This window comes from Aricia agestis, chromosome 19, assembly GCF_905147365.1.
Source record: "Aricia agestis chromosome 19, ilAriAges1.1, whole genome shotgun sequence".
Classification (NCBI taxonomy): Eukaryota; Metazoa; Arthropoda; class Insecta; order Lepidoptera; family Lycaenidae; genus Aricia; species Aricia agestis.
In genome coordinates this window covers 8483964-8503139 of record NC_056424.1, presented here as the reverse complement: position 1 = coordinate 8503139, position 19176 = coordinate 8483964, and the positions used below count along the sequence as shown (strand labels likewise).

Genomic DNA, 19176 nt, shown 5'->3' with positions numbered 1-19176 from the left:
GTTTCGTACCGAGGCCAGCTGAGGGCACAGTTTAGGGCCATTTTGGCATTTGAAAATGACCATCACGTTCCCTGCGTTTCATTTAGCGTTAAAAACGATCAAAACGCTCAAAATTCCTCCCATTTCTGATCGTTTTTAACGCTAAATGGAACGCGGGGGTTAATTGTATTTTTTACACTTTACGTTGTGTTACTAAGGTAATTAATACACATATTACGTTGAGTTTTATCCTGAGTTATGGTATGGTGAAAACTTAAGTATCAAATCTTTCTACATTATAATATGAATGTGCTAATGAGAAGAGGCGTCCTACATCCTATATTATTAATCTTCGATTAAGTGTACTAAACAATTTATTGAATCTAGTTAAACTATGGCATTATTAGTTTGAAAAGACCAATTACTAAACATTCCTGTGGTCTGTGTACATAGCTGCCGACGTCACAGATATCTGTTACAATAATATCAATCAGTAATTATTAATCTATTTTCGTACATTGGCGTCATATCCGTAGATTTGTTGACCTTATTAGGTTTTATGCGACTGACAGGGAACAATTGATATGAATAACTCTTAGGGTGGGTTGCAACAGAGGCGTGGTTATAACTTATAGTGTTATGGTCTAACTTTAACTTTAACCTTAACTTTGACCACAGAATTTGACAGATGACGGCTGGTCTGACAAGGCTTTAAATGAATGTGGGCGGGGGTGCTGTTGGTAAAGGAGACTGGAGAACTGTCAAAAATGGTGTTTTTATATGATGACAGTGTTAGTTCTTTTTTTCGCCACGCTCATTTAAAGCCTTGTCGAGCTCAAGGTTATCGTTAAATATCGCGTCCATTATTGACTTTAACCAAAGATTTGACATTTTGCATTGTAGTTAAAGTTACAGTTATAGTTAAAGTAAGTTGGTGCAATCCACCCTAAGAATATATTTGAATGTACCTACTGTAGTCTGTACCGTACCTAACTCCTTGGTTGAAATTCATGTTTCACCAGGGCTGGTTTCAGTACTACTAGCGCCCTGGGCGAGATTTCTATAAATATTATACACTTTTCATGTCTTTATAAAGAGTGACCAGCGGGGCTAAAATGGTCACATTTAGCAATTCCTCTCAATCAATTCAGCAAATGAATTGTCAAAACTGTCAAAGTGACAAATGTCAAATTAGTACGAATTACTATAGTGTTAAAATATAAGAACGTGGGCGGTGGCGCTGCTCGTAAAGGAGAACTGTCAAAAATGACGTTTTTGTATGATAGCAGCGTTAGTTCCTTTTTTCTACACGTTCATTTAAAGACTTGTCGCGTTGTGGACATGAATTGCAAGCAGACTTGCATTTTGTGATTTAAAAAAAATGAATCATATTATGATTCTTAGTGTGATTCTCCAAAGCGTCCATTTTAGCCCCGCAGAGTCTCACTTTATTCATAAGGCGATTCAGATGAAATTTGGCATGTACAATGAGCATTTTGTGTCCCAGACATAATATAATTCTTAAATGTGATCGCACATTTATCAGCACGCGTCGTACGCGCCGCATATTAGAATTCGTTGTATGAATTAATGATATTGTGAAACCTCGCACATTCGTCCGCGCCGTACGCGCCACATATCGTGTACTATGCGGTGCATTGCGATTCCTTAAATTTTCTAGGTGCCCAAAATTTAACAAACCTAATCAAAAAGACTTCATCGAAAAGATATAATAGAGCACACCTAACAGAAATCTGAAAAATCTAATCAAACACCAAAGGTTAAGCACCTGTGAACATGAGACAGGCCACAAGTGGCGTGGGGCCTCGGGGCCCTTGGGGGCTCTCGGGGGCTCTCGGGGGCACTCGGTGCCTCAATTACCAAACCTATTAGCCCCTGTCAATCCAAGTCACTGTTAGGGGCAAATTACGTCTAAGCCCTATATACTAGTTAATTGACTATGCGGGCCTGTGTTTTTCAACCTGTGATCGCCAGAGGTTGAGAGAACTATTTTAGTATAAAAAAAATTATAAAAATATTTTTTTTATACTAAAAATTTTATATAAAAAATATTATAATATTAGGTAGGAGAATTAAGAAAATCGGCCAAGTGCGAGTCGGACTCACGCTAAGGGTTCCGTACCGTGATAGAGCAAAAATAAGCCAAACATTGTTTTTTTATGGGAGCCCTCCTTAAGTTATTATTTTATTTTAATATTATAATTAAATATGAAAGTACACATATAATAAAGGACTTTGTGAAAAATTCAAGTGCCTACCTATTTCCATTATTGATATAGAGCAAAAAAGGCCTAAAATATGACGTTTGTTGTATGGGAGCCCCCCTTGAATATTTATTTTATTTCGTTTTTAGTCAGCGAACGATTTGCGACAAGTGAGTGGTCCGCCGGCCGACGCGTTTTGAAGTTATCGTATGTCGGTGCAAAAATACAGGTAAACGGACATTTTTACGTCTCGAATTTTTTGATTCATGCTTTAATTATTTGGTTTTGTGAGTGCAGATTTTTATATAATGACTAGTTATATAGTTGTTTATTACAGTTCCGTGTTATTTTATTAAATATACATACAATTTTTTTTAATAAGTTGTTATATGCAAAAAGGTCCTCGGGGGCTAGTTTTAACAAAAGGAACGGGGTAAGTATTAACAGGTTAAATGTTAATATTTGGTTTAATATTCGGTATTAGAAGGTTGTACAAAAAGGTCTTAAGCAAGTTGGAGCTGCCACATCTGCCGAAAGAGGTACGTCGATCACTCTGTCGGCATCGGCAGCGGTAAACGCTATCGGCAACACCATACCACCGATGTTTATATCTCCGAGGATCTGATTAAATTACCTTTTTGTTGCAAGCGGTTTACCAGAATCCATTGGGGCTGAAAACAGCTCAGGGTGGATAACAGAAAAATAAATTTATGTTATTTGAAACTTTTATTGTTCTTTAACATTTGTATGTCAAAAAATAAATAAATTACCATTTTAATATTGTTTTGTTTTTTACATCCATGGTTTAATGAAATTCTAACAAGTTTACTAGTTTTAATACTTACCCCATCACTGTTAATATTTGCCCCCGAAACGGGGCAAGTTTTAACCGCTGACTTTTTCAAAAGATGCGTCTCCCTTCGAATCCAAGTAATTTAGATGAGTTTTTAACTTAGTGTATGCAGGTCATATAAATTTCCGTTACTTGGGTATAAAAATAAAAACATAAAGTTTTCAAATTCAGAAGATAAATGACAATATTTAAAATCTATTAGAACTAGCCCCCCTCTCCCCTAATAGAGTCCCGTTTTTACCCTTTGGTTACGGAACCCTAAAACAGTAAAGAATGCAGGTGGTGAGGAGGATAGCGTCATAAAAAAGCTGAAAAACACTGGACTGTGCCAATGAAGTGAGAAAGTCTTGTCTCCTTTTGAAGTAAGAAAGTTTTGTCTCCTATTTGACTTATAGATGAAGGAGGCTCTATATTCAGCTGTGAATATATACAGGGTGTAACAAAAATAAGTGATTATACTTAAGGGTGTGTACGTGTTTATTCTAGAGAATTCACTGTGAAAGTAGCAGCGCTGAGAGACGATTTTTTTTCGCTTTGAATGGGCAAGGGCCCGAGCGTCACGAGTTTCCCCTAACAAAGGTAAAAAAAGAATTGATCTTTCAGCGCTGCTACTTTCACAGTGAACTCTCTACAAGGAACATGCACACCCTAAAGTATTATACACTTATCATCCGCCATATGTTTCAGAAAACTCAGTGATTTTTTTAGTGGTTCAGTGGATAAGTAACGAAATCCGAAGTAATGCTTTCTTTGCAATGCTTTCCGCATCCCGGGCGGATTGGGGACAGTGGCCGAGGTATGTGGGACTCTCCGGATGGGATCTACCCACTAAAGCTCCATGGTGCTCCACTTCCCGCTTAGGAAAAGTTCCAGGCACGATTAAGTAATGAAGTACTTGTGTATCATCAAATTAAATATTAATCTACGTTAACGCGAAATTAATATTCAATAAAGCACTGCTTACAATCTAATAATCTACAACAGCCATTATCAAAGTGTGCCCCGCGTAAGGCTCTGCAAAGGCCTTGTAGATACATAACTTTTAGCGATACATAATATAATTAGCTTTAGGAATGAAACTCATCAGACACCAGCGGGGCTAAAATGGTCGCTTTAAAGAATCATGGTATGAATCATAATATGATTCAATTCATTTCTGTATTTTTGTACTGATTTGACATTTGTCAGTTTGACAGTTTTGACAATTCATTTGCTGAATTGATTGAGAGGAATTGCTAAATGTGACCATTTTAGCCCCGCAGTATGAAGACAATTCATTCAAAAACAAAACATTATTTTTTGGGAAACCGTCAAAAATGTCACTAAAGGGTTCCATCATCAAAATATTGAGAAGCGCTGTTCTATAAATAATGAAGAACTAAGTACATCTCAATTTGAGGAACGTGTAAGCGTTATTACAAGTAACCTACTCGTTGTATCAACACACTTGGAGCGGCGTAATAGATCTCTAGTAGACCCTTTTACTGACACTATGGTCACATAATAGACTTTATATATCAAATTCGGGTCAAGACATTTCATTCTAGATCTGAAGGGCCTTTTATGAAATGGGAAATGTGAATTTGCGAATGTGCGTCTTTGAAACTACTTCATCTTGTTTTATGGTTCGTTTAGTGACTATTTTTACGAAACGAGCTGTTTGCTAAAATGCGTTGGGGTAGTATAAAAAGTCGTTTTTAAGGTGACGCCGCGTTAAAGTAAAAGATCGTGTTGGATTGCTTGTTTTATTTGCTACCGATTTATTTTGATTTTTGATTATTGTTGTATTGCTACCGATTTAGATTGCTTGTTTTCTACTGAAAACAAGAAATGGTACAGCAAGAAATGGAAAGGGCGTAAGCGACAAAATTGTTTTCGTCACGTAATTTAAAAACCATAAATATAATTTTTCATATAAGTTATGGGCAAATTAAAGCGTATGCCATATTGAACCAATCTATGTACAAATTTTGGAAGCTTAAATCACTCTCCTCTGTTAGCAAAATTAGATTAATTTTTTTACAGAGGTCTTTTTGAATAATTATACTGTGTTATAAAAGTTGACCAATCGTGTTATGCTATGCGTAATTCAAAGACAAAGACGTCATAATGAATACTGACACTGAACTTTAATTTCTTAGCTTTAGTCATTGCTGAGAAAAATCGATATCGCTACAGCCAAATTATCAAGGCGTCGCCTTAATGGGAAAGTTGCTTTTATGGAATAAGCCGCTAATTATGAAATTCAAGAGTGAAATAATTAATTAAAGTACATATCTAAGGCTAATCTAATTTTCTAATAGATTAACGCACATGCCGAATAAACCCTAGAGTTTTAGTCTTGAAACGCTTACTCTCAATGGCTTAGAATCCATTCATAGAAAGAATTTTTAAATAGATGAAAAAGGTTGCCCAAAAATGCAAAAAATTGAGTGTAGAATATAAAGTCCATCAGCAATATTTCCATTTTAAACAATTTTCAATGAACAACAAAGCTCTTTTTATCCTTTCCAGCCTTTCAGACTTTACGCTATTTAATCGTCTGCACCCACGTTAAAATCCATCCATCCGTAATATTTGCAATACCTGTCCACGAATTGGAATGATAATATTTTAAAAACTTTTTTGGTATAAAATCGATACTGTATATTTCAAGCCCAAAGTATTCTAACTAATTTTAAATGCAAAATTGTCAACCTCTCTATTACCTTTTCACGCTTAAATGGCTGAACCGACTAAGATGAAATTTGGTATGTAGATACTTCGTGAGACGGGAAAGGACATACGATAGTTTTTGTTGCGGAAAAATTTATGATTTCCGCGTCATAAATACATTTTAGGTGTCTAAGATCACAGAACACTGGCCTTACTAACTTGAAAAGAAACTTTTTTTTTATTTAGTGGCCCTAGTAAACAAGCATTTTTATAATTATGACAACATAATAATTTGCCACTGAAATTATTCATACCCCTAGGACCTACCTACAAACCTATCTACCCCAAAAAAGCATTAAAATAAGTTTTCTTAAAGTTTATCCAGTACGATCGACTTAGGTCTTAGAAATTTTCTTTTGAATTAATTACACTATCGTAAATCTTCACAAGCAACGGATTATTCCGAGGGATTCCGCTTGTAATATTTCGCAAGCAAATCCCTAAAATTAAATACAGCTCTACAAACAATACTTTTAAGAGCTAGACAACTTTTTAATATTGTTAAGATAATGTAGGCTTTTAAATTATTTTCTCTACAGCTGTCAGACTTCATCTTACCTACTAAAAAAATATATTAAATTATATTTTTGAAGTCTACCTTAATACATTAAGGGCGCTATCACAAAAAATATTATAAAAATTAGCAGGTCAGTACGAATATCGACGTTAAGTACATTAAAATAACATTCAATATCAGCGCACCTTGAACAGTGGCGGTTACAACGCTCGCCGCGTTCTTGATAGGGCGAAAATGTATGAAGGAGAGTGTTTCTTATTTTTCTTATAAACAGAATTAACGTTATTTATTTTTATATAAAATATTTAACATTTTTTTTGTATTTTTATTTTCCTTAGTTCAGTGTATTTAGCTATACTGGTACCTAATCAAACCCCATTTTTTAATTTTTTGCGATTATTGTGATGGTTAAAACGTGTTTACTCGTGAAAATTGCGACAATAGATTCTTTATGGTGTAGACGTAGAGATGCATATATTCATTCACATAAATACGTTTATGAATTATCTATCAATTGAAATATATTTATATCTATAAAATATCTTTCATTTGAAACCAAAATAACCTCGCAGTGTGACTCCTAATTCTTTAAAATGGTACTTAAGAGGAGTCCACATCGCCGTTTTTCTATACAAACGCTGTCCCCTGTTTCCTCCCTGGATAATACCGGTAGAGTTATGATTTTTTTCCTGAATATCTATGGCCACTATTAGCATGTCCCTATGTTTTCTTTTTTTTCATAATTTTATTATTAAAAAAGATAAGAACGTCCAAAAACCCAAAAAAAATGGCCAGATTTTCCTCTGTTTTCAAACACCCAGAAAACAAAACTGGCTAGAATATATATAAAAAAAAAAAACATAGGAACACAGGTCAAGCCTTTCTTTAATTCTTAATGAAAAAAGTACTTAAATGCGTTAAGTTTTGGAAAAGGAATCAGCGGACAACGAATCGAAGATTTTCTGTTCTTTTATTGGAACTTTTGTCGTGTTGTCTCTATCACGCTCTGCGGTGGAAGACTTGAGATTGGTGAGACAGCATTACATTTTCAAATACCTATTTTCAATTTCTCTCGTCCCTGGTGTATCCTCCTGAAAATCGCTGATATTGTGTGAAAAAAGGTGATTAATTTATTAAAAAGTTCAGTTTTTCGTAACTGAATATAATTCTCGCAAGTCGCAACTTTTGAAATTAGTTTTCACGCGAGAACTGAACATTTTTTCGAAACACAACTATCCGATGTCTTTTCCAGTCTCTTAAAATAATATCTCCACCAAGTTTCATCTAAATCGATACAACCGTGAAGAGTTGTAACATAATATACATACTTCCGCATTAAATTAGTAAGGATATTGCAAAGAAAAGAATCCGTCTTGAAAATTATATTTTAAGTTCCAAGATACATTGTCGTAGAGTGTCTTGGAGGAGACAAGTTAAAAATCCAATATTTACGACCAATAAATTGTGTATATGTAGGCATGAGTGGATGTAGGCTGTACCTACTGTAGTATATACTAGACCGTAACATCCCGCGCGGAAGGGATGTGACATAGCTGCCGAGTGCCGACACGTGTCGACAAACTTTATTTTTCCGTTATAATTAATAATATTAATTGTTTTTTTTTTATGAAATAAGGGGGGCAAACGAGCAAACGGGTCACCAGATGGAAAGCAACTTCCGTCGCCCATGGACACACGCAGGATCAGAAGAGCTGCAGATGCGTTGCCGGCCTTTTAAGAGGGAATAGGGTAATAGAGGAGGCTAGGGATGGGAGCGGAAGGGAATAGGGGAGGGTAGAGAAGGGAATAGAGCAGGGGATTGGGCCTCCGGTAAACTCACTCACTCGACGAAACACAGTTTTTCACAGTTTCACGCCGGTTTTCTGTGAGAAAGTGGTATTTCTCCGGTCGAGCCGGCCCATTCGTGCCGAAGCATGGCTCTCCCACGTGAAATGATTACATTTAAGTATTTTACATACTTATTTCTAACTTCACTTTAAATATAGTACAGTTTCTGTATGGAAGATAAGTTGAAAAATTCCGTGAAAGTGTGACCCGCGTTGCTCGCCCAGTTCAGTCGATCTGAGAGACTCTTTAACAACTCGACTTTCCTCTCGCTTCAATCGACCACACTCCTTGCGACCCTTTCGACCACGGAGCTTTAGCTCCGTGCTTTCGACACATCTAATCGACCGACTGCTCTACAGCGGTCGCGTTTAAATTTGTACCAACCGCTCAAGAACTGCTCCAGCAGTCCGTGTATTGCGAATATGAATTCAGTATGAAAGCTGCAGATCGCCGTGCGCGTGCGGTCCGTCTATGGCCGGCCAGTCTTACATCAGTCGACATCACTCCTCTCGACTTGACATTCGTCGACCCACTCTCCGACACGCATCTAATCGACACATTGGACATCCCACCGCATTCCCCAGGCGGCGGGCGATCGATGCGGCGCCTGCGCTGTCCTCCCCGCAGTATTGAATGGACCATTCATGGAGCAACCGGTGCCTTAAGAATGAACCTTATAAAACGTATAACGACGTAGGCGTTCGGCCCAAATATTAAATGTGGACCTCCGCTCTGATTGACTTGGGATTTGGGATTCATATCCGCTTTTTTGGACGTTTTATCTGATTTATGTGGATTTATGTAGATTTTCCTGTTACCATACACGTTGACGTGTATTTATATCTCTCTCATAGTATGTCGTCTGTCTTACTTTTCGTGCTATGCTTGAGCTCATATTGCCGATAGGGATCGACCGATTATGTTTTCCGTTATAAGGCTTCGAAGAATGTTTAATTCTGTACAGCCAAACCGCTGAACCGATTTTACTGAATTTTGGTATGGAGATACTTTGAGTACCGGGAAAGGACATAATATAATACTTTTTATCCCGAAAAAATGTACAATTCCGGCGCGATAAATAAATTTTGGCACATCGGAGTTGCGGGCGTCAAACATTTACAATAAACAACTTCCCATTAAAAATCTTGTGTTTCATACACAAAAACCTAGATGCCTGTCGAAACAAAATTAACACTCTGTAGAGAGTAATTTTGTTACAATGGTAAAACAAATTATGCAGTAGTTTAGCTGCGACAATATGAAACAATAGACTTCAAGATGTAGCTCCGACATTCATCTTACGGATCCAAACAAATTATTGTTTCCATTTAACAGAAAAAGTGTTTATGTCCCGAGATAAGATCTATTGTATTCAGTTTTATTTGTTCGTATTGTACAACTGAAGCTGTGTCTGCGGCGGGGGGGGGGGGGGAGTAATTTCCCCCCTCCCCCCCCCCTGGCCCAGAACCTGGGTACACCCATGGTGTTCACAAAAGTGGTGATCTGATGATGGGATCCTTAAGGAATCGAGGGGACTCCTTGAAATTTGTATGGAAACATAATATAGTGATTTCAATTTTTTCTGAAGTATTCGAGTCACATGCTACCAAAAAGTAAGACTTTACACCAGGTTATATCCTGGATCCGAAAGTACCCAACAGAGCTCGATACAATTGTCAGCGCGAAAATGTGTCACCCTCGAAATGAGTGAGCTCACTCATCTGAGAGCAGTGTGCCTTAGGACGCGGTAACAGCCGGACGTGTTTAATTCATTAATTACCGCATTGTTTTTTGCTACATTTCGCTCCAGAATGCCGTCATGTGCCTTCCGACAGTGCAGTAACAACACGAGGAATACAAATAAAGCCAAAGGTGTAATATTTCACACGTAATTACTAAGATTTTATTAATATTTAAATTATTGTCTCCTATTTTAAGAGAAAAATCAAAGCGAAGCGTAAAATGGGCGAAAGAGAAAGAAGTATTTTGATATCGTTGGTTTAAAACCACTGAAAGCATAAGCCAATATATCAATTTGATTAATCATCATCATCACAATAATTATAATAATTATGGTACCCAATTAGTGGTACTCTTCATGATATTTTGCATCGAAGCTGATGTTTTTGATGATTGTTTCGCTGTTTGTGGACCGATTTTTAAAATTATTGTGTTGTTGTAAAGGATATAATCTAAATTTTGTATAAAAATTACGAAAGTGGTGACCTGATGATGGGATCTATGAGCAGTCGAGGTAAATCCTTGATTAAAACACACATAGTGGTTAAGAAGTTGTTTCTAGTAACTTAAACATATGTTACAAATAAGTGAAATTTCATACGAAGATGTCCCTGGACCCAGAGACACTGAACAGAACTCCTGAACCTTTAAAGATAAAGGTTTGGAAATTGCAGCATCGCTTAGATAACTGCAAGCATTTACCACAATTTTGCTTACAGTAACATAATGTGAATAGTTAACATTCGTAGTGGTTATTTACGCATAAAACCTTATCTTGTCTAAAAAGAGTGAAATTATTATTTTTAACAAAAAATTAAAACCGACCAGCTAATTTAATCGTGAGTTCAGTCAATATCAGAATATCTGAAACTTTTGGGACTGGTACCGACTTCAAAATAATGAATACTGTAGTATATACAGAAATAGTTGAGATTTAGACGAATTCTGAAAAAGGCAATATTAAAGAGTAAGAGTTATTTAATACTTTTCGGCTTTATTATTGTTTTTACCTTGGAAGTCGGTTTTAATTTTTTGTTAAAATAATAATCTTCTACGTGAAGCGAGCACAAACGATGCTAAGGTTGACATCTTTACCTCTGTCATGACTAAAATTTATGATAAACATGCGCCCGTCAAAGCTATTCGAACTAAGCATTTGCCGGCCCCCTGGCTCAATTCAGAAATTAAGAGTTTAATGACGAAAAGAGACAAGGCCAAATCGAAATGTAAGCGATTTCCATCTGCCTCCAACATTGATAGTTATAAAAAACTGCGCAATTTATGTAACAGGAAATGTCGCGATGCCAAACGTCGTCATATTCACTCTTCAATAGAACACCTACCTCCACCCCTTACTTGGAAATTCCTTGGTTCTCTTGGGTTTGGAAAATCATCTAGCTCTAAAGATTCCACCTTAAACTTTAAAGATGTCAATGCATTAAATAAATATTTTGCTGATCCCCCTTTGCTGTTGAGTCCTGAAAGCAAATCTAAATGCCTTCAGCTATTATCTGAGCGCAAGATCAGAGATCATGTACCTTTCTCTTTTGTGAATATTACTAAAGACGAAGTTTTCAATAATCTACTAAATATTTCCACAAAGGCGTCTGGAAGCGTTTGGAAGCTCAGCAGAGATATGCTTGTACCAGTAGCAGACTTAGTTACTCCTATCATTACACATATACTTAATTTCTCTCTCTCTACTAACACTTTTCCGTTATCCTGGAAAAAAGCCCATATCATTCCTTTACCTAAGGTCCCCATTCCTAATTCTCCCTCACACTACCGTCCTATTTCGATTTTACCCATCCTGTCCAAGATACTAGAGCAAGCGGTTAATAAGCAACTGACAGAATATTTGAATGAGAATCAGTTGCTGAATCACTTTCAGTCTGGTTTTCGCACGGATCATAGCACCTCTACTGCACTACTGAAGGTGACTGAAGGCATTCGCCAGGCCATGGATAATAAACTACTGACAATCATTGTTCTCCTCGATTTTAGTTGTGCATTTAACTCAGTAGATTATGACCTATTACTTGGTATTCTCCGCTCGTTAGGTGTATCGGCTTCGGCTCTAGCGTGGTTTAACTCCTATCTAAGAGGTCGGCAACAGCGCATTTTTATATCCGACTCCATATCCGACTCCATATCGTTCCTCACGGTGGAGTCTTATCTCCAACACTTTTTTCATTGTTTATTAATGAAATCTCACGCGTCATAACTTTTTGGAAAGAATAAAAAATGTTAAATTTCGACAGAGGAAGACTGTGGTGTATCATTTTCACGTTATATAAACTACATATACTAGTCTTTTTCGGGGACCTAAAATATTATATTATATTACGAGCTTTTGCCCGCGGCTTCGCTCGCGTTAAGAAGTATTATTATATACAAACTTTCATCCCCTATTTGAACCCCTTGGGGTTGGAATTTATCAAAATCCTTTCTTAGCGGATGCCTACGTCATAACATCTACCTGCATGCCAAATTTCAGCCCGATCCGTCCAGTGGTTTGGGCTGTGCGTTGATAGATCACTATGTCAATCAGTCAGTCACCTTTGAGTTTTATATATATAATTATGCATGGATGATGGACATGCATAATAATATAATGTACTTTAGGATTTTTTTGGATGGATATCCAAAAAGGCTCAAGGTAAAGAAATATCTGACAGACAAATTCGCTTTCAGAGAATATTTATAATGATAAAATATGAATAAGTTTGCAAGTTCTTTTAGAAGCGTAGGTTTAAAGTATTATAAATAGGAGATTTCAAGTATTTCGCATTTGCAAACGTCTGTTGAGGGTAACAAATGAAATCGTAATAGCGCCTTAAACGGTTCTCCATATTTAAACTTGTTAAGCATTTTATAAAAATGTTATAAATATCTTGGCTATTTAGTTGTAATATTTTAAAGTAAATAAACTTTGTTTTTTTTTATTTAAGTACCCTATAAGAAAGGAACATACCTACAAAAAATTCCAAATTAGTAAAGCCAAAATGAAAGTTTGTTTGCTTTGCTCTGTTATAAGTTATAACTTATACTTTCTTGAAGAATAAAAAAATACAGTCTGTTAGTGTAAACACCGTTATCCTTGAAACCATCAAATGAGCCCGTCAAAATGAACAATGGGTATGAAGACGGATTTTTTTTGAGTTCCCAGCATTGTTCTCATAGAAAAAGTTGTTCATTTTGGTGTTTACACTAACACACTGTATTTTTTTATTCTTCAAGAAAATTATGATACGGCTATGCCTTATAATTTTTCTTGACCTAGCTTTTTAATAAAGTAATATATTTTAAAGTAATATATTTTAAAAGTCTTAAAGTATAACAATAAATTATTGGTATTTAGAATACTAGCGAACACAAAACCTCCAAAACAAATATGAACTTATTATACGTGGGAGAGCCATGCTTCGGCACGAATGGGCTGGCTCGACCGGATGAATACCACGTTCTCACAGAAAACCGGCGTGAAACAGCGCTTGCGCTGTGTTTCGCCGAGTGAGTGAGTTTACCGGAGGCCCAATCCCCTACCCTATTCCCTTCCCTACCCTCCTTTTCCCTTCCCTACCCTCCCCTATTACCCTATTCCCTCTTAAAAGGCCGGCAACGCACTTGCAGCTCTTATGATGCTGCGAGTGTCCATGGGCGACGGAAGTTGCTTTCCATCAGGTGACCCGTTTGCTCGTTTGCCCCCTTATTTCATAAAAAAAAAACTTTAACTTTAACTACAACGCAAAATGTCAAATCTTTGATTAAAGTTAAAAATGGACGCCATCAAGACGCCATATTTGACCATAACCATAAAGCTCAACAAGGTTTTAAATGCACGTGGCTAAAAAAGGAACTTACGCTGTCATCATACAAAAATGCCATTTTTGACAGTTCTGCTTTACCAGCAGCGCCCCCGCCCACGTTCATTTATAACCTTGTTGGACCAGCTGTCATCTGTCAATTTCACCGGTCAAAGTTAGGGTTAAAGTTAAAGTTAAATTTAGCCTTAACTATAACCATAACTTTAACCTTAACTTTAACCACGCCTCAATCCAACCTAAGACTACACTAAGACGGAGGAGTCGAGATGAGAGAGCGAAAATATACTTTTTTATGATACTTTACTGTAATATTTTAAAGCGTTAATAAGACCTTCAATTACTTAAATTAAAGATGAAAGTAACGAAAATATTAATTTCGAGAATGACAACAAAAGTAATTTACTGTTGAAGGGTAACATTAGAGGGTCGCTCCCTCACATCTTCGTCAACAAATTATATTATTCTATTTTTAGACGAATACCGCGTACTGAAAGTAAATAATACATTTGGAGCAATATTCCGTACAGACAATTAATTACGACCATAATACAAAGTATCAATTATGGTGGCTTTTCGGTCGTTTTTCTTATAAAATAAGGGGTAAACGAGCAAACAGGATGGAGAGCGACTACCGACACCCTGCCTAGCATACGCCAACAAGATATCTCACTCTCGAGATAATTTAAAAACTACTCGTCTCATAATGTCAAAATCTCGACATTATCTCGACAAAACTCTTTAAAAATGTGTTATTTCGATGATAGATCTACGCGAGAAAAATTTTTTGTCATGCTAGGATCAATAGAGATGAAGAGACAAACCATCAAACGTCGAGAAAACATGTAGAGTGAGATATCTCGTTAGCGTATGCTATGCAAGTGTCCATGGGCGACGGAAGTTGCTTTCTATCAGGTGACCCATTTGCTCGTTTGCCCCCTTATTTCATAAAAAAAATATGGACACTCGCAACATTAGAAGAGCTGCAGGTGCGTGGTGCGGGTTTAAAAAGCTGTTAAGAATTTGTGTATGATCCCACAAAAAATTACGTATTGAATTATTATCAATGCAATCATGTTCATAAGATCATTTAAAACGAAATAGCATTCTTAGCTAAGTACCAATTTTTTATGGGTTAATACACAAGGGCTTAACAGCGACCAAATAAGATTTCGTTTAACGAACCGTGTTGTCGATCAAATAAGGTTTCCCAAACCGGTGGTAGGCATCATGTAGACTTTCAGAGAACATTTGCAAAAATTTATTCTGAATAAAAAAAATGAGTTTGAGTGTTTATGATTTCTTTTTTGTTACAGTCAGCATAATATTATAATTATTATGCTTTTAAGATAGTAAAAAAAATCCAATCAAAGAAGGAGTTGTGATTTCAGACGTTGTAATGAGAACTCCTTTCGAACCTCCAACTTTTGGACGAACTTTGTCCGTGATTCACGATTTTTCGTCCACAGTTTGACTGACCGTATCAACGTCTCTGAGACCTACAGAATAAGCACACAATGCTTCAACAAAACTGCTCTAGCCGACTAAAAAGAGAAGAGAAATATCCACGGTAGTGATACTAAGGGCCTGTTCTGATAAAGTGCCTAATAGGCTATTCACAACTTTTTTGACAGATTCTCCATACTTGATCTGTCAAGTTAATTGGTGGATAGCTTATCAGGAAGTGGTGAAACAGGCCCTAAACTAGCTAATCCCAAAGATAAAACTTTATCCTCGTATCGTCGCGTTTTCTCGTCGGCTGGACCGATTTTGGTGTCTGAAAGTTGGAGAAGTTGTCATTACAACTCCTGTGGTTGGATTTTTTTTTTTAACTATCTTAAAAGCAGGTACCGTAGCTTAGAAGCAAGATTTTTGTGGGATGACGTTTAGCAAGTTGCACCAAAAAAATAACCAAACGTAACTGTATTTAGCGATCCCCTAGACGAGCAATTTGATTGCGCAATATCACATACTCGTATTGCGTAATATTATTGTCCGTCTAGGGTTTATATTGAACATCGCGCGCCTTCAATATAATTGTCAAAAAACCGTTCACTAAAACTGGACAATACTTGGTACTACTAATATAATATATTCTGTGACAATACAATAATTGATCGTCTAGGGGCCGGCTTAGTTGAAATAGTTTACCATAATATCATTATTTGGGTAAGTTTTTACATAAGTGAAGTTATGATGTAGGTATAAATAACAGTGGTTCTACAAACTACAATTTGTCGAAACTTAGCAGGAGAGTGGGCGAGCCAGCTTTTCTCAACTACGAAACTTGGGCGTGCTTTTACAAATTGTAAAATAACTTTCCCTAAATTAGCTATTTTGGTAAATAAATAGTGGGCTTTAAAGCTCTAGAAGGAATAAAAATATCCGTGAGTGCCGGCAGAAGAGAAAACGAAACGTCAATAGAGAAAATAAACTAATCGGCCAAGTGCGAGCCGTACCATTATAGAGCAAAATTAGGCCAAAAATTGTGTTTTTTGTATTGGTTAATTTTTTATTTTATTTTAATTTTTAGTATTAAAATTAAATATTAAAGTACATATTATATAACTAAGGACATTGAGAAAAGTTCAAGTACCTAAGTACCTGTTGCCATTTTTTAAATAGAGTAAAAACGGCAAAAAATCACGTTTGTTGAATGGGAGCCCCTTAAAATAATAAGTTTATTTTGTTTTTAATATTTGTCGTTATAGCGGCAACAGATAAACATAACCTGTAAAAATTTCAACTCTCTAGCTATTACCGTTCTTGAGTTATAGCCTGGAGACAGACAGACATACAGACAGACAGATAGACAGACATACAGACGGACAGATGGACAGACAACGATGTCTTAGTAATAGTTTTTACCCTTTGGGTACGGAACTCCAACAACAAGGCCTTTGTATCCATTGTAGATTATCTATAGAGTATTTTCCGAGCGAAGAAACCACTCCTCAAATACTGTACTGTGCCTAGGACAAGATTTTAAATGTCCGTACGGTATAGTCGATCTAGTCCAGAGAAATGAGCAGGTCAATACGTCTGGGACCAACCATAATATCGTCGTATCCTACGAATAAGGGTGCTGTTGCAAAAACCCTACTTTACAGGAGAAGGTTTTTTGTGTTAATTTCAAAATATTGTTAGACAACTTTTAGAAATTAATTATGAAATTATCGCATAACTACGCAATGGTTGCTATGAAATTTTGAATGGGACGTTTAATTTGATATTTCGGGTAGATCTGTCCTTTATTTCTTTTTTCGGCGGAGTAAAATAAGTCTCAACAGACACAAGTAACGTTATGCCTTTTTTGTGCGGATTCAACGGGGTCTAAAGAGCATTTGTGTCTTTTTAGTGATCATTATCAAAGAATTTCCTTTTTAAAACTACATTGAAAAATCGGCCAAGTGCGAGTTGTACTCGCGCACGAAGGGTTCCGTAACATTATACAGTAAAAATAGCCAAAAATGTGTGTTTTTTGTATGAGTCGTCAATTATTATTAAAGTATACCTAAGTACAACGGAACATTTCAAAAGCTCACCTGTTGCTATTATTGACATGGAGCAAAAAATAGCAAAAATCACGTTTGTTGTATGGGAGCCCACTTAAATATTTAATTTCATTTTTTTCAGTATTTATTGTTATAGTGGCAGAAGATATTATACTCAATCTGTGAAAAGTTCTTGAGATAGAACCTGGAAACAAACGGACGGACAGACAGACATCGAAGTGTTATTAATAGGGTCCTGTCTTTACCCTTTAGGTACGTAAACCAAAAAAAAACAATATAAATAGGCATATGGAAAAAACATACATTAAATCATAATATGGAACGTTTTATAATATTAATTCTCAACCCTTCAGGGTTGAGAACCAATAGTTATTGTGATTGCTTTCAAGCTATCACAATAACTATTGGTTTCCTTCAACTTGTAAAAATAAAACATATAGCGTGATAAGTATAACTGGCATAAAACTTTACAGTTTTATGCCAGTTATTTTAAATAACCAAATAGCATTATAACTATCGACAAGTTACTCTGACTATTATAATATTGGTTAACTTTTATGACAATTAGATTATCCAAGAGCCAGCGATAGACAGATTTTTGTCATTTTATAAAAGCTGAAAGTTTTCCTGTATGAACAAACAGCAACTATAGAATTTCGATCGCGTTTAGGAGGTATCCAGTTTTGAAGGTCTAACTAGCCTTCGATACAATGTAAAGCGCTTTTTTTTCTTACTTCTTTCGGAAATGTAGGAATCTCATCAACATCAACACACCCCACTCTAGCTTGCGTGACCCCTCTACACCGAGCATATATCTCACCATCTAAAGATATCGAGTGGTTGGGTCTCTCTGAAGATATTGGAAAGTGTCAGGTGTGCAAGCTAATAGATAGTTGGTTCATTGATAGACAGATAAGTCAATTAATTAACTGACTATCTTATAGTTTACTGTTAGCTATTATGATGACTCGAGGAACCCTGGCTCGTCAGACTGAGGAGCAACTCCGTCTGACACTTCAGGAACTTAAGGAGTGTAAAAATCAAAATGAAATATTGCTTTCTGAACGCGAGGATCATGAAAAAGAAATGTTAAATATTATTAAAAGAAATAGCGACTTAAAAATTGAATTGAATAAGTTAAACATAAATTATGAGGAATTGTGTCAAAAGAATATTCAATTACAAAATATGGTGGACAGCTTCGACCAGTATAGGGATGAGTATGAGGAGGCCCTGAGCAACACTACCATGTGGAAGAGGAAACTCGATGAAGCCCATACACAGATTAAGTCGCTTGAAACCGAAATTCATGAACACAAATCCTCACAAACACAAAACTTGTTCCAAGAAATGTTTGGGAGGGATCCTAGTATTATAGAGAAAGATGTCACAAACAATAAGAATACTTTATTACCAATAATAGATTTAACGGGTGATGACAGCATACCTTCCTACACATTTCAAAGCAAAAATAAACTAAAAAAATATATAAAAATTATTAAATGCATTAAAAAAACCAGAAAATTATTAATAAATAATAAGAAAAATATTATTAAACTAACGAAAGTTGCAAAAGACAAAATCTTAATAAGGAACAAATATTTAGCTAGTACCAAGGAATTGGAAAGTACGATATGTTCATATGAGGCAGAGGTATGCAGTCTCCAATCAGAAATTACATATTTACATGCCTCCCTCCAATCTGTTACTAAAAGATATGAACTGGCACAACTGGAAATATCTAGTCATATATCAGCGTTGAACACTTTGCTTGAGGAGTCCCATTATAATGAAGAAAGACTTAAGTCTCTATTACTAAACTCATCATGCCAATGTAAAGTAAACTGTTCATCGGATATCATTAATCTTACTATGGATGTGGAGACTCATTCCAAACCCTCTAATATAGAAAACTTAGATGCATCATTGGCCTCAAGACCGGGCTCAATCAATATTTACA

General features: G+C 36.1%; 1 protein-coding gene across 1 annotated transcript; it reads left to right on the top strand.

The window, feature by feature from the left end:
- Positions 1–17990: 17990 nt before the first annotated feature.
- On the top strand, positions 17991–18740 carry LOC121736499 (the record flags this gene model as incomplete). Its single annotated transcript, XM_042127721.1, has 1 exon — positions 17991–18740. A coding segment is annotated over exon 1 (561 nt), but the record flags the coding sequence as incomplete, so codon positions are not given.
- Positions 18741–19176: the final 436 nt, after the last annotated feature.